The sequence below is a fragment of the Chaetodon trifascialis genome, chromosome 6 (genome assembly GCF_039877785.1).
Source record: "Chaetodon trifascialis isolate fChaTrf1 chromosome 6, fChaTrf1.hap1, whole genome shotgun sequence".
Lineage (NCBI taxonomy): Eukaryota > Metazoa > Chordata > Actinopteri > Chaetodontiformes > Chaetodontidae > Chaetodon > Chaetodon trifascialis.
This window is the reverse complement of record NC_092061.1, coordinates 5,670,394-5,694,874: the sequence shown is the minus strand read 5'-3', so window position 1 is coordinate 5,694,874 and position 24,481 is coordinate 5,670,394. Positions and strand designations below refer to the sequence as shown.

The following is a 24,481-nucleotide window of genomic DNA, read 5'->3' as shown; positions in this document are numbered from 1 at the left end:
ATCTGTTGTCAGAGGCTAAAGAGCCCTGCCAGAAGCAGAATGCACGGTTTTAGGAAAGGTTAATTTTCAGATGGTACTTTTCTTGTTTGGTGATGAGAGGGGAGGTATAGGGGTTATGGTTTTGGCAGATGGGTGCAGAGAAGGTTAGAGATGGGGCATAGGGGTCTTTTGGGGTAGGAGAGAGGGTATTGGGGCTTGGAGTGACAGGGTTAGGGATTCGGGTTGTTGGGTGTGTGAGGTCAGATGCTGGGGTTCGGGGCTGAGTATGGAAGGGTCAGCTTTGACGTGCTGCGACTGAAAACGGTACATGACCTCAGCCTGTGGGATGATTGGCAAGGAGGGAAGAGGCTCTGACGGCTCCTACTCATCCTCCTCACCGTCCTCCTCCTCAGCCGAAGGCCCGGAAAGCCTTAAGGGTCAGGCTGTTGAACTTAGGCTCACCGGCACCAGGCCTGTACCTTTGTTGAAACCCAGTCTTATTTTTCCGCTTTGTTCCGTGGTGGTTATGATTCTGCATATGAATGTGTTTGAACGCATGTCGTCTCCAATCGCACATATGGTCGGCGTACGTTCTCAGGAGTCTGCCTCATGAGGGTCAGCGTGGGGTCTTGAATGTATACATTCTTGGCACACACTGTTCTCACTTTTCTTTAGCTGACGGTTTTGTCTCTTTCTCTCTCCCTGCAGCTTTTTGTCATTGTCGTTTGGAACTTTGAACTCTATATGATTCCTCTGGCTCTGCTGCTGCCTTTGGCCTGGAACTACATCCTCATCGCATCGGGGAAGGATACCAGGCAAGATGTGGTGAGTAACCTCATCGCTTCTTCGCGCACGCAGTGCCGGGTTAAAACTCATCACGCTCTTGTTTCATTTACAGCGTTAGGCACGTTCACATGCGTTTCATTTGTGCTGTGAAAAATGTGACGAGTGATACGTCGGATATACAGATGAGTTAGAAAACAACATTTTAAAGAAACAACAAGATGAGTGTTACACAAACTCATTTAAAAAAAACCTTTTGATTAAACAGGAGTCATAAACTTTGAGCAAAATTGGAATTTAATTTAAAAAAAATCTCTCGGCTAAATTTTTTAAAATAAAAAAAAAAATCCATCTTCCCCTTGAGGAGCTGCGTTTTCAGCGCAATCTCACATTTCTCACTTTGCCTCCTTTGAGGCAAAGAAAAGGGAGAAATAATAGGCTGTCACCTTGAGCTACGTTACGCCACTTACCTGGTAGTATATTTATTTAATTCATTTATTTTTATCTCTTATACCAATTAAATGATGTCAAAGCAATGTCATGGAGAAACAGACATGTTTTAATCATGGCCAGGCACATTTGGAGAGTGGAGAGTGAAAACGAGAGAGCGAGCCGGACTATGGAGTGAGCGTGAACAATGAAGTGATTAATTTTAATAAGTGCCTTTTTTCCAAGACTCAGTTGGAAATAACCAGTTAACAGACGTCAGATTTTCTTGCAGTCTCTCACCTTCTATATGTGTATGTTTATCTCTTTTTAAGGATTCTTTGGGTTAGATTGCATTTGGAAGAGATGTTAAATTCACTCATTAGTCATTAAATGTCATTGCTGTGCACCACTGAAATATTACACATGGAATGAAATTAGATGTGAGCTGTGCGGACCTTACAGCAGATTTATTTGGCAAGTCTTCAGAGTTTAGCTTTATTATTCTTAAATGTCATATTTGGCAATCTAAGAAGTTCACCCTAAAATCTCCCACAGACTATGAGAAAGATGCAAACCACACATACAATGCAATACATACTGAAATGTAGGGTATTTGAACTGGTTATAGTCAGTTAAGTCAGAATTAAAGGTTTTGCAATTACAGGTAGACAAAATAAAACACTTAATTTGTGAATGACAGACTTAACTTGCAGGATAATTTTCTTGGCCTGTAGATGGCGACATTGCTTGACAAAAAAAAAATCCCCCATGCCTTGAAGACAAAACCCGGCATGATGATCTGTCCCCCCACCTGCTGCTTGTATTTATCCAGACCTAATGATATTCTTTTCCCATGCACTACCTAATTAAAATGAGGCAACAAAGGTTACATATTCTCGTAATGTGCCACTCACTTCACATACGAGTAAGTACATATAACTCCTACTTCATGCAGAATTGCTTTTCTCTCCTCCTTGAAAGGGACTATTGTGTCTCAAGTACCTCAGGAATTGGTAGGAACATCAAGACATGTTGATACTGTTGATACTCGTATGGCAAGTGCCTTTTAGTACGACAGTGCTGTTCTGCTCAGTTCTACTAAGTTGTCCCTCTGCTCGGAGACCAGAGGAGACACTGTATGGACTCTCCTCACTGTACATGCACAGGATCTTGTAATTTCATCTGACATGGTCTTTGTGGCATTGCAACACTGCAGCTTTAAGTAAAAGTTTACTTCTTCACTTTGCTTTACTTCCTTGTGGCTCGTCTTGAGGCTAGTCCTTTGGTTTTTTGCCCAGTTCATGATGAAGGTTGCTTCAGTATCATCATCTTCGGGCTGTGGTTTGAGGGTGTTTGAAAGGACTTATCTGCCTGGGACGCTGGGCTGAACAGATCGCCAGGATGACCAGGAATGTTTTTTAGCCATGAGGGCACTGTTGCAAAGTTTCATGTCTGACCTTCTCTCAGTCAAATGTCTCTGCTCTTTAAACAGCAATGGCTTTAAGTGAGTGTGTTGTGTGTTCTTACAGATAGACACTCTTGATATGTGTGGATTGGAGTGCCAGTGTTGGTATTGGCTACTGTAACGCAGACAGAGAATTTCAGGGCTTGTTGTGAGATAGTCAGAGGAAAATACGCAGTTCAAGAGAATATGACAGCAGTAGCATATATGTAGCATAAGTGAAGGTGCAGATGTGTGCAAGATACATGAATACTGAATTCTGTGTGTGTTGTGATGGTGTCGTTCTGCCCTCTGATGTTATCTGGTATGTTCTTTTATTCCAAGGTTATGATTCAGGCACATCCGAAGTACAGAACTACAGCTCGTGCACACACATACATTTGCATGTAAGAGTCACCCCAGGTGTGTGTTTGTGTGGTACTACTATGTGTGTGGGAAAATACAGAGATAAGTTATGTGTGTGTCTGTGGGAGAAAGAAGGGTGTGCGTTTCAGTCTTCTGTATGCATGCAGGAGTGCGTGCCGACATTCTTTGCAACAATATTTCCAATGAAAGTGGGATTAATTGTCAAAGATTAGCCCCATTAATGCTCCTTTTCTTGCTGCTGTGACAGTTGTGCTGAACAGTACAAGGCAGCGTGGCTGACACAAAGAAGATTCTCTGACAGTTATCGTCTCTCTTGTCTTGCCGTTGGAATCTCACCGCCTCAGGATTGGTGAATGTGATGAACTTTCTGTTCTTGCTCCATTATCAACTCTCTGCCTCTTCCAGTCGTGATATGACTTATATCTTATGTCAAGCTTTAACACGTACAGTAAATGTAATGTGCAGTGGTGTAAGCATTCATTATTTTCATGCATTTGTGTTGGCAAATGCTGCACATACACACACACACATCCAGACACCAGCATCCCCCGAGTCCTGTCCCTGTTTGTTTTCAGATCTGTGGCGGTGCAGGGGGAAGTGGGTACAGTGAGAGCATACAGTATCTGCCTTCTTCGCTTCCTCTCCCGTTCCCCTGGATTCCTCTTCCGAGTCTTTATCAAGCTGAAGTCATGGACGACTCACTATTTCCCTCTGCACTTGGCAGAGAGCAGAAAAGAATAGAAAAGAAAACAAGGGAAAAAGGCTTTCTAATTACTTTAAACAACGCACCAAATTAAAGCATTGTGCTGAGCCGAGCAAGGGTCAGCATCCGGAGCGCTGCGGTTTTCCAGCAGTCTGGGGTGAGGGTAATGCCAAAGGAATCTCTGCTGAACTCACTCTGAAGGGTGAGAGAGAGAGGAGAGAGGTTGGGGGGGTAGAAAGAGAGAAAACAAAAAAGTATACACTTGAGTGCAGACTTCCTAATGAACTGAGGGGCCTTGCTTCATCTGATGGGTTCAATGTGAGGACCCTTCTCTGATTTTATACCGCAACCACAGTCCATGGCCCTGTCTGCAGCAAATAAACAAACACAGTGTTCTCTACACGCTGTAATTCACCACTCAGGGTCACTGAGTGTTGTGTGGTTACACGCTGCTTTGCAAACAGATCCCGGATCAGCGCTCCTTACCCTCGCCCCAACCTTGACCAGTACCTGCTAAGCAGTCGGAGCGTCCTCAGAACAGCGATTAAAGGAGGCGATGCACCAGCAAGGTCGCCGACCTTCTCTCTTATCATGTAGCACTCTGACCTGTGAACCCTGACTCCTCAACATTGTTAGCTGACCTGCGTGTCATGCTGTAACATGCTCACTGAAGCAAACAAACAGAGAAGAGGACCTTTTATGCTTTTGAATATATGCAGGGAAGGATACTGCTTTTACTTTGACATTCAAAGCTGATAATGTACCATCAATAAGCCCTATCCGGTCTTTCTGCATCTGTGTGGAGTCTCCTGTTTTGGAGGGGGACTTTAATGACATGACCCAGCATCTCCAGCTTGCTGTTAAACCTGGAACAGTTTGGGGCTTAGGTCCATCTCAAGCCTGTTTCAAAGGAAGCTGCCAGTAGGCTGGGCTCGGTCAACCAGAGGACAGGCAGCTCTGCTGGAACGGAGAAAGGCTCATGTGCATGTGCATCTTTTCATAGCAGTGTCGTATTCATGTGTGTGCCTGCGTGCGTGAGTATATATGATGGGCATTGAGATTAAGGAGCAGAACACTTCCCAGAAGAGACCCTTCCTTGCTGTTTTGTTGGCCCAGAAAGACCCTTACCAGATGTTATGAAGGTGTTAATTTCAGTGCAGGCTGTCGTAGAGGGCACATACTGAACATGGTGATGTCTCTTTCTACAACAGGATGACGGGCAATTAGTCCTCGTGACACTGGAGAACCATCCTCTTTATCCCATGCTTCAGACCATTACGTAGATTCACCCACTGGATCCGCCAAACCCATTACTGAAGAGAAGACCTTAATGGCCTGAAGATACTTCACACTTACAGACATGGTTCCAGTGGCGAGAGAAAGCTGACTGCTTTCAACCCAATCTACATCCTGAGTGAGATGGCTCTTTAAAAAAAAAATCTAGACTTCGATCGCTGTGATAGAGCTTCGCCATCCTTAAAAATTAAATCATTTTTGCTAATTTTGTATTTGTTTAAATCCATAGTAGTTTAATCTTGACTTCCCTAACTGGGAAGCACTCACCGTGACAGCAGTATATTGTTCATTAGTGTAAAAACAATCTGGTTTATCTCCAAGACAGTAATAATGTCTGAGTTTATTGGAACATTGTATCATTTCTGGAACAAGATTTCATTGCCATTTTTATCTTTTCTATTTTCTCCCTGATTTTGCATCTCAAAAAAAAAAAAACTTGTCTGCGTCTCTAAACACACTGTGCCTTGACATCTGCCCTCATTAAGAGCCACACACAACACAGGTAGAGAAGAGTAAATATTAAGAAAGCTGGAAGGAAAAGAGGAAACGCAGCCTATTATACCTCAACTCCTCCAGAAAGTCACACCTCCACTTTTTCCCCTTAAAACCGCAACTCTGGAAAGAAAGGGAGAACAAGAAAAATAGATGGAGTGGGAGCAGGAGACAGAAAAAGACAGAGAGGCATTCAGAGAGACGGCGCGACAGAGAGACGGAGGCAGAGGAAAACAGCGGTGGATGGCAGGCACTCCTCAGCGCGGAGTCAGACATGGCAGTTGGTGACAGGTGACAAAATCAAAAGGTCATGTCACTTTTAACTGGGAGCGCCTGTGCCCCACTGATTTCCCCCGTGCCGCCCCGGCATCACCGCGCTCATCTCTGCTCCTCTCTGCTCCTCTCGCTGCCTCTCTGTCTCTGTTAAACTGGCAGATAGGATGGCAGGCTGGCAGGCAGAAAGACAGGCGACGGGCATAGTTTGAAGCGGGACGGGAGCATCGGGAGCATCAGGAATGCCACTGCAGAATCCTCCCAGCCTCCCTTTTCATCATGTTGTCTCTCTTTCTCTTCCTTTCCCTCCATTTGTCTAACTCCCTTCATCACACTGAACCTTTGTAACTGTCTGTGCTCTTTGCTAACAACGTCAGCAGCTCGGGGTGTCTGCCTCAGTGCTTGTTGTTGTTGTTTTGTCTATACAGTGCATTCGCTGTAGCTGTTTGCAGTTTTCCTGTTTAAACCTTGAGCTTAAGCCTACAGAGGTGTGTTTGTGTGCAATAGATTGTACATCATGTATGTACAACCTCTAGCCCACTTTTCTGCAACTTAGTGTGAAAAACAATAAGACGAGACGGTATCATCTGTCTGAGGAGGACAAACGTCTTATCACTGAACTGACTGTCTCAACAATGCTAGTGGAGCCTGTAAATGGTGATTTCCTCAGGATAGCTGCTGAATCTCCGACTAAACATGCTGATTTGTCAGCAAATAAGCCATGAGAAATGTACATTGTGGTAGCGATGCCTTCATTATTATCCCGCCACTCAATCTTTTCCAATGTTCACAGATTTGGTGTTGCTTTCATGAATATGGAGCCGCCCTTCTCACCCCCCACCCCCAGCCTCCAGCTCCGGTAGCACCCCGGCCTCACCCCCATCCAGCCCCCTGCTGGGCGAGCCCTGGCTGGGGCAGTGCAGATGGAAGGGCCCCCCTCTGAGGGCCACGGCTCTGACAGCTTGTGAAGGGCCCGCGTGGGTCAGCCAGGCTCAGCCAGCAGCCCTTATCAGACGCGCAGCCCTCCCCCAGTCTGCAGAAACTGTGGTGTAGGCAATATGCACACGCACACATACACACACACACATTCACTTACACTCATGGACAGCGCATACCAAGTAGGGCCTTGAGATCCCCCAGCCAGCCAGTCGGCCAAACCTCAGCAGCTGGAGAGGTTAAAACCCCCTCACGTATCAAAGAGGAAGAGCAGCAGGAGGATGGAGGGAGGGAGGGATAGAGGAATAGGAGAAAAAAGAAGGAGAAAGTATATCTTCATGTTCGCCGGGATGTCTGCCTCGGCGTCAATTCCCCCTGCGGCTGTCATTGGGAAGGTTAGGAGAGGGGATAGTGGAACTCAGCCCGGCCAGAGAGAGAGAGGGAGGGAGGGAGGGGCGAGTTTAGAGGCATTTTAAAGGAGGGGTGAAAATGATGGGGCGACTGCTTCAGGTGGTAGAGTTCTACTTTTCCTCCGCTGTGTGTGTGTGTGTGTGTGTGTGTGTGTGTGTGTGTGTGTGTGTGTGTGTGTGTGTGTGTGTGTGTGTGTGTGTGTGTGTGTGTGTGTGTGTGTGTGTGTGTGTGTGTGTGTGCGCGCGCACTTGTTTCATTGACATGGAGGTAGCATCCATCCACTCAAAGGAGTTTTTTTTGTTCCTGACTCGTCAAGTTCGATTTAAACTCTCCTCGCTCTATAGCAATACAACTATGGATGAGTATGTGTAGTTAATTGTTTCAACTTCATGCTTGAAATATACTTTCCTTATTTCTAAATCAGGGTCATCCTTTAGCTCTGCTCACTTCATATCACAGTTCTATAAGGTCCAACCATACTTTGAATCTTCCACCAACAAAGTCAGCGTTAACTTTGTTTGAGTTAAGGGAGTGCAGAGTTTACAGCTGGACATAAATCAAGATTGGCCAATTTTAAGTTGAGGACACTCTGCTCTAGAAACTGCGCAGCTACAAATGCTGCCCTGATTTAAGGTAAGGGGCTTAAGATCAGCTCTACAATCACATTCACCATAACGCTGTCCTGTAAGCAGAAGGTCACAGTAATAATCCCTTGTGACCCTGAGAGTGTGCTCTCTGTCTTTGAAAAGGCATTAGGGCTGTGCTGTTGTTGGTGTGCGAGGAGGAGGAGGATACACAAAGTTCCTCTCAGCGATCAATAGGGTATCAGAATTTTCTATCTGATAGACAATTCTTGAAAAACTTCTTTCGGCTATTCCCTTTTACCGCTCTTACAACATCTCATCTCAGTCAATCAGTCTGTGCATCAAGGGTTCACTCGCACAGGAAAACATCAGATCCAAACACTCTCCGGACTTTTCTCCTCCCTTACATTCCCCCTTTTTCTGCTTGACTTTTCAAGTTCAGTCCAGGCAGACTTTAGCTAGCACCGTGCACTTCAGCTGGCAGTAAATGGTAGAGAACGCTCTGACTCTGTATGGCTGAATGGAAATCAGCACTGACGTGAAGATGCAAAACATAGGAGAGTCACAGTCTGTGACCAAATGGAGGAAAGCAGTACTCATGCAGAGGTTACAGAGGATACTACTGTGCACCACCTCTGTGATTTGGTTTGGTTTCTGCATCAGTTTGATTGTAGCATCATTGTAGATTAAGTCATTCACCCACAACAAAAACCTCTGCATGCAAAATAGTGGCATTTTAACCAATGATGGACAATTTTTTTCTGCTTGATTTTTATGGCTTCCTCCTTCTCAGACATTAATGAGAAACCAGAGAAACAGAAACTTAATTCTTGCAAATCAGCTTTTTAGGTACAAGCCACTAAGGCCAAGGCAGATGTATTCATACTTTCACAGCCATTTGCACTCTCAATGTCATTGTACTCACATCCATTCTTTGTGTGTATTTTATATTATCACCATCTTTGTATGTATTTATGGGGCACAGTGTAATCTGTAAGAGTAGCCTGCATCATCCCTGTATCATTTGAATAGGTCTGAATATGTTAATCCCCACCTCAGTAGATATTGAATTGACTGGAGCAGCTCTGCAGGCAATGTGAGCGCTACACGATCCTGTCGACAGCAAGGCTTTGATGCTGCCGTGCTGTAATGATAGTAATTCAAACAACATGATAATGGGGGGATAAGCAGACAAATGATATCATACACCAAACAGGTCTTAGAAAGAGAGAAAGAATGAGACGAATAGAGAGAGGTGGAGGGAGAGAAAGAAAGATGTTTGGAATTCATCGGCTGCACTGAGGTAATTTATATCCTCCCTTACTGAGACAGTAGCTTCAGTGCACACATTTAGCCGTGGCAATCTTCAGGGCAGATGACATGTTCCATGTCTTTTTATTTATTAATTTTACACTGTGTCTCATTGCAGGAAACATGACTTCTCTCTGTAACCAGAGGCGATAGAAGAGAGAAAGCAGAGCGGAGAGCAGAGGGAGACAAACGACTCTATCATTCTCTCTGTCTCTCTAGGTCATGCTTCTCCGGCTAGCTCATGCTCATTCTCTTTGTTTAAAGTTTGGAGCGTGTGCCAGGCGTGCCCTAGTAAAGCCTCTGTGTGGAGGAATCCATTATGTTTGTATTTTGGCACGGGTGAAAGGATTTGGGAGGAACCATGATGACTTTATAAACAGTTATAGTTCATTTGTTTAGAGATGCCAGGAGGCTTTCATTTTACGGTATCACGTCGACATTTTTCGCCGCGGCTGAGCACAAGAATTCCCTCTCTGGTATTTGTATACTGTAGTGAATATATTCCGTGTCAATAAAGAGTGTGTGAACTGTGAACGTTCAAGCTTATTTGTCTAGACGCTGATGGAGCCTCGGCGAACTGGGAATAACCAGTTGCTACACAGTCAGACAGTTAAAACGAAGAGCGCCGTGCGTACGTGCACGACACTTTGCCCCAGTGACACTGAGCTATTGATAGAACACACATACAAACACACACACGCACTATTGACTCTACCCTCTCAACTCTGCTGTTCTGAACTCCTCTTTGTTTGTGTGGGAAGCTGCATTTACATAAGAGGCTTATGTCAGCCGCCACATAGTTTCCCCCCTTATTCCAATGAAAAACAAAAAGGACAAAAGCTATTGTCTTGTTAAGTAATGATTTTTGGATTTCTCCAAACTAGTTTGTGCTGTTCTGGAGGTGGTTAGAGGGTTGTGGCGGTGTTGAGGCTGGGCAAGGGTTTTTCGGGGGGTTGGGGTTGCTAACGCAGTACAACAATGAGAGCAGATGAATACTGAGGTTGACAGCTGTAGGGCTTATGATATGGGTGTTTGTTTATGTAAATTGGCAGCAACAATATGACCTTGTGGCTTTGATGTGTAATTGACAGAAAGAGGATGGATGAGAGATGCAGCAGTGATCTGTGGTTTTTGCCCCAGTGGCATCAGACTACACATGTGAACTTGTGCATGCTCGCTCAAGTACTGTATCACTAAACACTAATCAGATAAAATATCACTAGCACAGTGGCCCAAGCTGCCCTTTCCATATATGCCAAGACGCGTTTATTTGCATGCTCTTCACATACAGATAGAGCTCTGAGCTGTGTGTGAAGGACTGCCTTTCATTTTTTGACTACATTTCTCTAATAGTGTATGTAAAAAATCTATTACTGAATAGGAAAAGCTGCGGCTTGCAGACTGGGTGGTTGCTAGGTCGTACACTGTCTGTATCCATATGTGCCTTTGTGTTTGTGGTTCTGACTGTGTGCACATGAGTCTGTCTCTGTCATTTTCTCTTTGTGTTGTACAGTATGTATCATGGTATCTTGGGGCTTCAGAGCTACACCAGCTCCGGTTTCATCGGTTGTGGACCACTGAAGCACATAGTTGCCGTTCTTTGTGACTTGCTCTCCGCGCTGCAGGCTTTCTTCTCTCCTCCCTCACGGAGCATCACTCTGTGAGAGGATGTGAGGCGATAGATAGATGAATGTATAGCGACAGGAAGGCTGATGGTAGAGGTGAGAGACGAGTGCAAAGGTCAAAGAGGTCAGAGGAGACCAAGCAGAATCAGGAGAAGAAGAGTTCTGTCTCGTCCTGCTGAATGCTGTAAGATTTTAATGCTTTTGTGTGATGCGATTTGAGTGGATGAATAGACTTTAATCCTCAGCCCGTTGCAATTCAAAGCCTGAGCATTTGCTTACATTTCCAGAAGTGTCAACACATTTGAACAACAGAATGTTTCTAAAATTAAATTCTAAGTCTGAGGCTCGTGACATATTAGCACACACCAATCTAATAGTTGTGCTATCTGCATGCTTTCCGCACTCATTAACAAACTCTTGCCAGACGTAAGCGTGACCAATCAGCTTTAGTATGCCTCTTTGGCTGTTCTGATGATGTTAACCCCGTGTTATCTAATGTTTATCTGTACCGTAGCTGTTGCATAAACATTTTTATTTTTTCTCTTTCCTCTGTTGCAACTGTCAGCAAGCAGTGGAGGACCTGCTGGAGGACGAGGATGAGGATTTTGACAAAGATGACAAGGTAATTATGTCTTGTGTCAGGGATGTGCTCACATACCAACACACACGCACACACACGCGTACGCACACTGCCTCAGGAGGGGTTGACACTGCTTCATATACCGGAAACACAAACAGACGAATGAAATGACTCCGTCTTCCCCTCCCATCTCCTCCCCTGTTCAGCTACTCTCACTGCCTGAGGCACAAACACATGTACAAAGATTGTACAACCTTTTAACCTTTTGAAAAGTTTCCTCTGTAGGTATATCCACGGCACATTCCTCACCTTTTCTTCCTAGTGGTTTGCTTTGGTCTTTTACTGCAGTTTGGTACACCATCCTTATTTTTCCCTTCATATAACACTATGTCGAATTTATGTCACTAACGTTGTGCTTCAGCCCCGCTTCCTGAGAACATGCACCCATATAAAGTGCTTAGTTAGCTATTTAGGTCCATTCACTGCTCCTTTATGTCCCAGTAAAACAGCATCTGGGCTTGTCCAGACACTATCAGGTAACAACAGGTGGCTGCTTTACTGCCTCCGCTCGTTTACACTGTAGGAACAGCTACTGAAACAAATGCCACTGGATCGGATACAGTACCATGTCAATGTTCCACTTGGGAATGGTAATTGAAATGGTACAGTTCTTTATCTGTGCACTGTGTTGTCTGGTGTTGTCTTTTTTTTTGTCAGGCACAGTTCAAATGAAAAACATTTTCCGTTTGATAGTCCAGGTCTGGTGAGACTGGAGCAGCTTTAAGCAAGAACAAAATTATAATTTGAGCTTTTAAGTCAAGTTCCAATCGTTTACCGTGAAAACCGTGAGCTACCTTGACTGAACAATCTGGAATCTGAAATTACTTGAGCTGATACTTGATGCCTTACAGCCACACTCCAGCAATATAAAGGTTAGTAGGCTAAGATGTGGTAAATTGCATGGTCTGTTTTGGTAATCTTTTTTTGGAGGAAAACTCCGGCCGTTTGCGATGGTAATTGTAAAGGCCTTTGACCAGGCAATTTGATATCTGAAAATTGTTTTGCCTCAGGACACTCTGTACGCTGAATTTTCCAACCACAACCTTGCTACATCTCTCCTTATTTTGAAGGGTCGTAAGAGCAAGCCTGCAACAAAAGGGTTAAGAAAACACATTTATAGTGCAGATGGTCAAATAGTCATCCCACCAGTAAGTCAGGCAATCAGTCAGCCAGGCAGCCAGTTGAACGATGAGCACACAAAGATACGTGAGCATTACATCCTCTCCCACAGCGATGCAGAAGCAAAGTTTCATGGCTGTGAAGTTCCAAGGCTGAAATGTACAGGGGGCCACTGACTGAAGATATGCGCCAGGCAACCTTGAACCTTTTCTCTTTTTTCTTCCTTTTTTTTTTTTTTTTTTTTACCCCTTCTTTACGTCTGTCTTCCATCATTGCATTTCCTACCTCCTCTCAGGGAAAAAATAAAAATACAGACATTTGAAAAGCTGCAGATTATATGAAATACATTTTGGACTTTCATATTGAAATGAGGTGCAGCAGCAGCTTCTGTGGCCTCCGTCAGATTTGGTGCCAAACTGATTATTCCACATAAGAGGGCCTTGCTCTCTGTGCTCACACAGGGCTGGGATGCTGGATAGCACAGCCGCCACAAAGGCTACAATTTACCAACTCTGGCTTCATACATTTTGATCTATTGCTCCCCTCAACTGTTAGCATTTCATTTGAGCTGTAGGGAAGTTGAAAAGGGGGCATTTTTCTTTTTTCTTTGCCTACATGTCCCTCCCCTCCCACTCTCCTTCTACCCTTCCTTCAGTCGTCCCCTTCCTGCCTTTTTTTTTTCTTTCATTCTGACACATACTCTGTCTCTATCTTCCCTTTGCTCTCCCTCCAACCTGGTTAAGTGCAGAACAAATGGAGTTTCAAGGCTTAACAAATTTGTCTTTTACATTGGATATGAGGTCTTTTACATTGGATATGAGCTACAGCTTCAGACTGTATGAGTAAGTATGAAGGACGGGTCAAAGGAGGCCTCTTTTATGGCACAGGCCTATAGGGGAGAGAGGAAAGAAGAGAGAGGGAGAGCAACAGAGAGAGAGGAGAGGGAAAAAAGATTAATAAATATGCCAAGGCCTCATTTTAATTGAACTTGAAGCATATGTTGCAAGTATGTACAATCCGTCCCAGATGTTTACTCCGGCCATGTGCACGGCTCTTCCCAGCGCACCACAAGGCAGCTATTAGCTGGATAACCTTTGCTCCAGAGGCTAAATGGGGTATTACATGGCCAAAAAGTAGAGCACCTGTTTTTCATTGCATAGAGGACCCCTTGCAGGCTTTTTGCCTTGGATCACCACATGTGTTTTGACTTAACAGATTGTTGGGCAGACGTGAAAAGTGTCTTTCTTGTGAGCAAGCACTGATATTAGTCACTTAATCTCAATGAAAGTCCTGCATCTCGACTAATTGATGGGGACGGCTCAGTTGTTAAAGCCAAGCAGGCAGGCTCATGAAGGGTGAAAGAATGTTAGACAAATTTTTTTTCTCCTCCTCCTCCTCCTCCTCCTCCTCCTCCTCCTCCTCCGCACTGTGTGTTTGTGTATGCACGCTGTACTGACCTTCAACATGGAATGTTGCTTGATTCTTATTGCCTACACACGCATACGTATGGGCGTACATAAAATGTCATACTTTCCCAGTTTTTAACCTCTATTTTCAGTAAAACTAATTTTAAACATGGTGGCAAGTTTCAGATGCACCTTTTCTCCTTCAAAGTACATTAGTGATTCAATATATCCAAAGTTATTGAAAGTGTACACTTAGAAATAACCCACCTTATATATTTCCCGCATGAAAGGATGTCAGCGTGGTTTTTAGTGTAAATAGAGTTTTCATAGATTCACGTAGTCCAAAAGAACCACCACGGCTTTATGCAGAAACCTTTTCATTGGGGCTGAATGTGCTATAATTTAATGATGTGAAAAGTTGGTGTTCATGATAAGAATTATTGAACTTAGGTCGAGTTAAAATCATCGACCATTCAACTTCTTTTCTTTAGTTCATTTTTAATTTAAAATAAAAGTGTTCTGAAAAGATTTTCCTGGAATTTTATCAGAGATGGAGTTTTCACTGGAACTGATGCTTTGTTTTGGATAATGATTTTTAGAGTTTTCTCCTGAATCTAAAAAACTTGTCGCCTTTCGGCCACAATCACCGTTTTTAGTGTCAACCAGGTCATTCACATGAATCGTGTAGATGGGGAGAGTTTTTAAAAATGGGGGACCAACATGAATGTGCATTGTTACTCTGTCATGTTTGAACTCAGCGTGTTCAGAGGCTACAGCGTGTCACCTTATGTGAATGATGTGAGAATGAGTCTGATCACCTGCAGCCTGAGCAAACGACAGCACAGTAACCGCTGCCTCACAGAACAATGGAATCCAAAGAGAGCCGCCTCTCTGATATGTGATGTTAGCTGAACCTGCTAGCATCAGCTAACAGCGGTGGACGGTAACTACGACCGTTTACTAATGGACACATGTCAGGCCAGTAGGTGGTTATAAGTCTACATCAACAATACATCACATACCAGAGAAGAACAAGTAATACAAACACAAACAACAGTAGCCGTTTATTTATTTCTTTGTAGTCGTTTAACACCTTTCTGGCACACGGCTTAGAAGTGCAAACCAAATCTTAACTAACCAGCAGGCCGCCATTGTTGTCGTTTCAGATGCATGCTCATGACTTGAAGCAATGAGCTCATTGAGGTGATGACATTGTTTCCCAATTGCTCCCTTGTGTCAAAGGCAAATTATTGGATGTTTGTTTTATTTTAATTCATCTTATTAAAAACAAAAAAAAAGTCCCTTAGTACCTTTATGGACCTTTCCAGTACAGCTTGAAGTAACATCACAAGGCTTGGGCAGTGTGAGCAAAGCAAAGTATGCTACTCATTCCTTTATTTACAGACTGCTGGCTGCAGGTGCTTCAGTGTGCATTGTAGCCTGTGATGTCTCTTCACCTGTGGGCTCACTGTCCAGAGCTGGCATGAGGCAATCTCCTTTAGGCTCTGCACGGGTATGAGTGTTTGCGCGTAAATGTGTTTGTGTATTTGTGCGAGCGTCTCGGTTATGTGTGCGCAGTGGCTCAGATGCCTCCCAGAGGGGGGGCTTACTGGAAAAAGAGAGAGCGAGAGAGACACAGAGTGAGAGAGAGACAGACTGAAGGAGTGAGGAGATTACCCTCACACGGTTGACTGGTCACTGAAGCGCTCGTGCTCCGCTCAGCTAGGCTCCACTAGCCTCAGGAGGACCTGACACAGATAAGATACACACCGCAATCATGTCCTGCTCACGGGCTTACTGCTCGGTGCACTCCCTCTCCCTTTCTCTCTCTATGTCTATCTATCTATATCTCGCTCACACACACACACACACACACACACACACACACACACACACACACACCATATGCACCTTCAAAAACATCTTTTCCTCTCCCGTTTTTTGCTCGTTTTCTTCTCCCCTCATACGCGAAGCTGGTGGTAAATATACAGTGGACTTTATTCATTGACTCGAACACATTGATCTGTAAAATTTGAATCATGCTGAAATAAAAGTCTTTGTTTGTGGACCAGTTCCTCAAGGCTCTCCATATTAACCAGCAGTGAAATCGGCTTTCATCCAAGACTGGGGTCAAACAGGAAGCTATTTGCTGTTTTTTCATTGTTATCTTCGATCTACTGGGGCACTGGCTGATTCTGGGATTTAAGTACAATTTTAAATGATTTAGGGGCGTATGACTCATGCACAGTTTGCATGACACAGTGAATAGTCTTGGCGCGGTAATTCCCATCCAACCAGTGGTCCAAACGGTTTACAGCAAGTTGGAATGTATGTCTGGTTGCATCAGTTTTATGAGTGCTATAGAGTATTTTTCTTCTCCTGTGGAGGTCTTATCGATGAGTCCGCTGTGTATATAAGACTGAGCATACATGATCCTCCGTTTCATCTCTGCTGCCACACAGCCGTCTTCCTACATCACAGTATCTCTTTATCCTTCTCATCAATAGTGCTGAGACAGCCGTTCCGCCCTCTGCTGCTTTCCCTGTAGGCGTGACTCATGCACATACATACAATCGTGCACATGCGTGTGTTCAGTAATGGCAAGTATATAACTCCTGGCGAATGGCAAGTATCAGCTCACATATCCACTTCTCATCCCGCAGGCCTCACAGGCATTTTCAGCTACTGATTTTAACACACGGCGTCTCCCTGTTTCTCTTTTTGTATTTATCTGTCGCTTGTCTCTCTCTCCATCTCTGTCTCAGCTACTCTCTCTTTTTCTTTGTATCATTAAGCAAGTGCCAAGGCTCTCTGCTCCCTTTAATGTTCAATAAGATACACACTTTGTCTTAGTGTGAATATGGGTAAAAATGGCACAAGTTTTATCTGCAGATAGCACATGGAGCTCTGCAGCACCTTCCCAAGCCCCGGCGCTCCCCTCTCAGTCCCAGTCACGGCACGTGCCGATCGCTCAGATAGCGACATGCCATAATGTAATTGGACTAAAGGGAGCACTGGGAATTATATCAATGCTCTGAAAAAACAAGTGTGACTGAAATGTTGTTCTGGGGAGGCTATTGAGCTTGTGATGCAGCGGGGTTGTCCTCAGGTATCGGGGGGTTTTCGGCTGCTGAGGAGAATGGGAGAGAGAGAGAGGGGAAGAGAAAAAAGTTTGAACGTCTGTGTTCTTTTCTTCTCGCCGCCTGTGAAGGATGAAAAGCGTCACGCCGTTAAAGATGCTTTTGACTTTTCCGCTTCATTTTTCTTCCCATCTCACTGTCTTTTTTTCCGTTGTTCAGCAGAGACGCTGGTAGGAACTGCATTTTAATCATGTTTTGCTAATAGAGGGAGGAATGAAAACAAAAAGGAGGGTGAAAGAGGCATGGAGGGGTATTGTCTCTCTATGCAAAATACACTGCTTTGTTTGTTTGTTTTTCCTCTTTGTCACACACATACATCAGGTGGATCATCTCTCACTATCTCTATTCCCCCAGATACGCATCTCTTGCTTTGTCTGTTGCTTTCTCTCATTTCTCCTTCATTCCCTGACTCTCCCCCATTCTTAACACTTCTACTTTCACTCAGGGCTTTGTTATTTAAAGAAATGTAGTTTTTGTTTTTTTTGCACTCTGGCTCAAATCAGTCCATTTTTAACCCCACCATTAAACGCACTTATTTTGAAGTCTGAACAAAGGTGAGTACTGACAAGAAATCAGTCATGACTCTTGTCTGCATTGCAAGGCTAAAGCCGTTTCCAGTGCGGTGCTTATGTATACAAATCTCTGCAGAGCATTTGGTGAGAACAATGTTATTCTTAATTGCAGCCTAGTTATGTTGGCCAAGTCTAAGACCCCAGCTGTAAAACACCCACATGTTTTCTTTAATCCTTTCACCTGAATTTCTCTGGGTTGTAAAGAGAAAATCTCATTGTAATCTATCCACAAGGACCCTAAACCAAGCCCCTGGGAGGACAGCCGTGATAAAAACCATATCCTCGAGGATATGTTGGCTTCCTGGCACTTTGAGTGGATACGAGCGATGGTGGTAAGTGGGCATGTGTGTGGCTCTGACACTGACTCCTGATGGTGTGTGTCGCTGTCTTCTGGTTTCCTATTTAGCTCATCGTCTGTCCGGCGGCCTCTGTCTGCCGTCCTGTCGGGGTTTGTGTACAGCACCTGTCCTCTGTCCGCGTCTCAACGCTCACGCACTGCACGTTCAGCCCACAACCCAACCCCACCTTGAGGCCTCTGCCTGCTCTTTAAGGTGACGGGGGAACTAATGGGGCTCCAGCATGGACGGCTGCTCCTGTCTGTTTTTGTGACTTTCCTCTAACACTGTAGACCCGTCACACTGCAAGCTGACAGCTGTAGACTCAGGTGCTAACTATGTTTAGCTGGTGGGACATTTGGCTCCAGGGTACTAAAAGGTGACATCGGGAATGACTCGGGTGTCTTCGTACCTGTTTTGGGTATAATCTATGCATTGAGGGGGGCCGTCAGGGAATAAATCCGCCATAGGTGCTTTAGTGTTTTTTATTTATTTACTTGCTAAATATAGACTTCTAGATTCAGATTTTTTTGTTTGTTTTGTGTTTTTAAAAAACACTAATTACATTCCTCTCACAAATAACGATTGTTTTCACACCTTATGACCCCGAAGTCACTGATAATAAGCACCTAACAAACTAATTTCCTAATGAGTTTCAGAGCCCTGCGTGTGCATATATGTGTGTGTGCATGTGTGTGTAGTTGTGGGTGATGGGGTGATTTGAATGCGCTTGTGAGCGCTTTTTCTTAAAAGTTGCTACAGAGACAGTAAAACTATTTCATATTGCCGGAGCAAATCCCAATGCTCATTATGCCTAATGCAGCAATGTCTACTCCCCCAACTGTTATTGTTCTGAATCACATACACACAAGCGGCTGAACCAACTGAACTTTTTGACTGATGAACTATGCATCAAAGGATTACAATGAGCACTCGTTGCACTGTAGGTGAGGAGTTCTTGTGTGCTCTCATCCACCCAAAGTAGCTCTCTTCGAGACTCTCACCAAATAGGATGTTGAAGATGGCACACACTCAGCCCTCCCGGTCTCTCATTGGACAGAATGTGGAGCACAACACTTGACAGCAGTGTCGTCTGAATTTGAAAGTCAGACATGTTAGAAGGCAGCCGCCACCTTTTCTTTTAACAAGAGTCATAAATCTGTAATGAGCACAGAGAGGATGCATATTTTATTTACTTTTTTGAAGACGTGATCCCTTCACTTCATAGCGATGCACTCCCGCTCTGTCGTTTTTTATTTCCCTTCCAAAACAAAGTTTAAAACAGTGGCTGTTACAGCTGTTTCTACTGCCTGTGTCTTTCTGAACATGAATATGTAATTATAGGTATGCAAAAGTTAGTTCTACAGACCTAGGTGATGAATAAGATGTAATTTAACGAGAACAAGAATAAGATGTGATTTAATGAATGAAAAAAATTGCATTCCGTAGTTCAAGATCTTAATTAGTTAAATATAATAGACTCTTGTGGATACATACTCCCTCGTACAGAATCAGAAAAGCCTACAGTGTATGTCTGAGAAATATTTTTTCCCCTGAACTAATTACCTCATTTCTGTACCTTATCTAAACATATAAGAGCCAATTTGTACCCTCATCTTGGGATATGGCCCAAACAAATTAATCAAGTGTTTCTAGAGTTTAGATTGTGCAGTGGCATATGTTTTAAGCCAGCGCAGACAGGGAGACTGAGACAGACAAACAGAGAGGACAGACTGACAGACAGACAGATGGGGGGAGATGGGCTGGAGCAGTTAAACCAGGCCAACAGAGGACAAGAGTAATGTTGTCCCATTCATCACACACTGCCAGGCTGGATCCTGGGAAGGACAGGGGAAGGAGAGTGCAGGAGCAGGGGAGCAGAGGTGAGGCAAAGTGGGGGAGAATTGGGCAGGCTGGGGGTGCAGGGTGGGCGGGGGTCGCGCGGCATTCAGCGGGAGGTGAGGAAGGAGAAGTGATCAAGCGCAGAAGTTGTGGGGTGGTAGTAATTTGTGTGTGTGAGCGCCCGACCTTGAGTCTGATGGAGCGGCCGGTGTGGTGGAGGTGATGAGAGGCCCCAGGGGGAGATGGGTAAAGATGATCAGTGGCAAACAACCTCCCGCCAACCAGACACATTAGAGACACGCACTTTCATAACACCAGAAACCTTCTCTTTAGGATAGGAAGCAGAGGTCAGACTGAAAATAACTCACCGCCACCACCAGCTCTTCCTTTTATTCCCTCTTTCTCTGTTTCGCTCTCCCTCTCTTTTACATATGTGTAAATTTATCCTCGCTACGGGACTGGGCTGGGCGAAGAGACTAATGAGTGCTCGAGCGTTGTGTCTGCCTGGTCCACCTTCAGCTGACAGTCTTAACTGGAGTTTGACTTTGGCTTTGTGGGAGCAACCCTCAGCACACGCAGATATTCTCCAAGAAAACCACGTGTACATCCCGTACACGCACACATGCACATACACACACTCGCCTCACATTCATCCATTTGGGCCTATGGGAGTGGGACGCCCCTCCTCATCTTAACGTGGCCTTTGTGTGTGTGTGTGTGTGTGTGTGTGTGTGTGTGTGTGTGTGTGTGTGTGTGTGTGTGTGTGTGTGTGTGTGTGTGTGTGTGTGTGTGTGTGTGTGTGTGTGAGCTGCTTGATGAGGACCAGGAGGACGTGCAGCGCATCTCAACACCCTAGTTAAACAGATATTTATGTGTTTATGATAAAAAGAGAGGGAGGGAAATAGAGATGTATTCCCCACATTCTCTCATGGATTAGTTGTTGCATGGGATAAATTATTTATTAAAACCGCAGCCTCAAAAAAAAAAAAAAAGAGAGAGAGAACATCTGCTTCTTTCATGTGGTGCTGGCGAGGTGCCAGGTTGCATGGTGGTATCTGAGGCCGGTCACAGGGCCTTTGTCTCGTCTTGTTGTCATTTCCTGACAGAGAGGAGATGTTCTTCTAGGCCACTGGGTTCCCAAGTTTTTTTTTTTCCTGTCCTCAGGGGCCTCTCTTAACTCCCAGTGGGTAAAATCTGTGACTCATCGCTCCCCAGTGGAGTTGGCATTACTTGGAATAGACCCCACTGTAACATACTAGTTTTGATTTTAAGGGCAGTTATTAGCTTACGTAATGAGCCTCTGTTTTTAGGAGCTGAACTATTTAAACAGTCAACATGAGACATAAAAACGTACTCCACGCTGCCAAAATGTATTTGACTTTTGGCTATGCTTAAAAAAAGTTTCCCAATGAACACGTGAAAAATGAAAATTCTAACAAAGCAGTTACTCACATTGTAATGAAGATTTGGCTCATTGTGCTGGTTATTAAAAATCTGAATCATCACCTTTGATCATAAATGATCTAATGTAACACAATGTAACTACTCCACATACATTTTAGAGACACCAGCTGAACATTTAACTGTTTCGACTCTGAATTGTGTAGAACCAAACAAAACGTTACTAGACTGAACTTCTATTAGTTAACAGAGTTTCACTTTCATCAATCACTGAATTATTTTTATCTTCATTTAACTGCAGTAAGTCAGAAATTCAGCACAGCCACATTTGACATTTATGAGTATTTGATTTTTTTCAGAGACAGCAACACATGAAGTTTTAAGTGTACAGTAGATGCTAATTGAATGCAGTATTTATCTTTCTGTCATTCCTAATTCTTGCACAGGCTTTGGAAATTGAATTTGTGTTGCCCCTGAAGCATTTCTCAACTTGCCCAACTTTTCAGTGTTTTTTTTTCCCCTCTTTTTCCTGGGGTGGAAATGGGAGGGATGCCGACTCCCTCTGCAGTTACAAAATCAACAAGAACGCTTTCAGATGCCCTCTGGGAGCCACATATTAGCATCCTGTCACGTTTTATATGACATTTCAATTTTTACTGTGCTGCCAGAGTGAGACGGGCTAAAAGAAAAACAAAGAAAAACAGGTGCAATTTTAGCACAGCAGCAATGAGCAGCAGCCACTTGTGGTTCAGACTCATTTCGTGGTGTGATGGGATATATGCTGCCACATTATAACGGTTAGGTTTATCATTTTTATGGCGTAACCCAGCAGGGAGAACAATGTGATCGGAGGTTAAAAGAGTCTCAAATGGCTCTTTCTATTTCCACCCAGTATATGTAGGACAGATATTTGAGTCCATTGTGATAGGCTAAGTCCTCAGTGACCTCTCTCTTGTTTAGCTCTAGGCCTTGGGTCAGTGAAGAGCAAACTGTCTTTGCAAAGTTTACAACTGCTCACTTTGCACTTTTGCATTTAGATGTGCTCAGCCGCGATGCTCTCTCTCCGAAAGAGAAATGGAGCAGTCGAGTACACAAGAGGCATTGTGCATCTTTCCTTTGTTAAATATTTAATCAAGTGTTTCAAGGAGTTTACCACATTTGTTTACCACAATTTACCAGCAAGTGCAATGTGGTTAGCCTAACGTGGCTGTTGCTGTGCGTGTGTGTGAGCGTGTGTGTGTCCCTGGGCTCTCTCTGGTGTCACTGAGGGTTGTTTCTCCTTAACGCACGCAAACAGCTCACATCACTTTAACGAGCCTTCCCGCCTCTGTCTTCCCTGATGGGAGCGCTCCCATGATGCAGTCTGCTCCGCGCACTTGCACACAGGGTGGCTCAATGCTGAACTGATGGGTGCTTGGCTGAGATTTCATATCACACTGCACACATCCAAACAATGATGCAAACTTTAGACATAACCACAACAGATGCATTTATTGTCTTTAAACAGCATACATACAATTAAAACAACTCTCTGCCAACAAAGCCTCAGAAAATATTTCTGCTACCAACCTTATGAGACTTAATTGATGTCAGAGAGTTTCCTCTGCACACAGAAAGATTTCATTCAGAGGATGAATAAAAGAATCATCTCAATGCAGTTTTTCATTTCATGCACAGTAGTGTGCAGTTCTTCTGACTTTACCCTGAACCAACATCCCGCTGAGCGGCCCTGAGCCCGTGCTGTACAATAGATTATAAAACTAATGATTTTTGTAACGACAGACCTCCACACAGGAACAAACAAAGAGAATGAATCATAATGACAGAGAAATGTGCAAAGGCCTCAAGATTCATTTGTTTTCATATTAGATGAACACTCTGGAGTATGCATTCCACAAATTGCTGGTGTTTTGCATTAGCAAAGTACTGATGGTCATGGGCATTCAAAAAATTAATTAAGACCATATGTATTCTCTCCTCTTATATATTCTGTCAAGCCACGACTGGGGATGCTAATTTACATTCAGTGTTTTGATATTCTTGCATATAATTTGTTTTCATTTAATGTTGCTGCTCCTACTGTACATGCAATCATTCCTCTATATGAAGCACTTGGTTAATATCAAATGTAGCAGTGGCAGAAAGTAAGACATTCAGGATAAATCTGTTATCAGCCGTGTTTCCCCCAATGCTTATGCACCATCTTGACATTTCGCTTTAGAAAAGGTGATTGGAAATGGTATTCCCATCGTGTTTTCTACATTTTTCTTTTCATCGTTTGAGGCTCAAATAGTGCTCTTTTAATTACTTTATCTTTTGTGCCCTCTTCTTCTGCAATGGTGTAATGGTTTCACCGCAGAATTGGTGCCACCTGCAGCTTATTTTAACGATAATGGATGGAAACAAGCATTCATTCGAACTTTCTTTTGCCAATTTTCTGGAAATTTGTTTAAAATTTGCAATATATTTGGTTGGAAACCCAGCTGCTGACATTGAACAATGTGGTATATGTACTCTACTGTACATCATATTCAGACACACATGGTGTGTAAGTCTACATATCACATCTACATTCAGGCCTGTCTTACAGTAGATGAAATCATTAAGAATGAATGTTCTGTCATCTGTCTGCACTGATGATTTGCACTACCCAGACTGAACTGGCAGTTACTGTAACATGTCAGCGTAACATATTGCAGATTAACCTACAGTTGCAGTCTATTAAAATGCATGATGCTAAACTCATTAGGCAGGCTTATTACACTGTTTGTCTGAATGATTCAAGCCATGCAGAATCATCCTTCAGAACTCTGTTGTCAGAGGTGCTGGGATTTGTAGCACACTTTGAAGCATACCACTGCAGCCAAGTCAAAGCCAGAGGCCTTGCAGGTTTCGTTTTATTAGCCTTGCCTTCAGGTCTCCAAACAAACCCACTTAGTCTCCCTGACAGATACAGGAAGAGACAGATGGAAATAGCGGCCCTGCTCCTCCTCCTGAGTGAGACTGGAAGCTGGTCTGGACTGGAAAACCATGTTCTCATCACATATCACATGAGTGGTTGACACACAGCGTTCCTCATAAAACCACAGAAAGCGTTACAAAGCTGAGTCCTTGATTTAACTTTTGATACAAGTGATGGATCCACTCATGAGGATGTCTAAATGTCTTAGAAAGCTCACCTCCTGATTCAAATATTTCACCGTTTTGTTAAATATCTAAATCAACAGAAAGCTTCCTTTGACCTTGACTGTGATGTGTGAATGCCATGTCTCCCTCTTCACGTCTCTGTATCAGCTCCCGCTCTGTCAGCGATGACATTGCAGTCTAAAACAAACCTGCTCGGCACAGAAAGAAACTGCTTTGAGAAGTCAAGGGC

The 24,481-nt window shown here is 43.9% G+C and overlaps 1 protein-coding gene across 4 annotated transcripts in view; it reads left to right on the top strand.

Annotated features, from left to right (window-relative positions):
- Window positions 1–24,481, top strand: part of mctp1a (multiple C2 domains, transmembrane 1a) — a 137,249-nt gene that overhangs the window by 98,595 nt on the left and 14,173 nt on the right. For 2 of the 4 annotated variants that reach the window (XM_070964973.1, XM_070964972.1), the window contains 3 exons: window positions 688–804; window positions 11,216–11,272; window positions 17,761–17,859. In XM_070964973.1, the coding sequence (XP_070821074.1) occupies window positions 688–804; window positions 11,216–11,272; window positions 17,761–17,859 (273 nt within the window). The remainder of the gene's footprint in view (window positions 1–687; window positions 805–11,215; window positions 11,273–17,760; window positions 17,860–24,481) is intronic. The other 2 variants (XM_070964975.1, XM_070964974.1) reach the window with 1 other exon arrangement.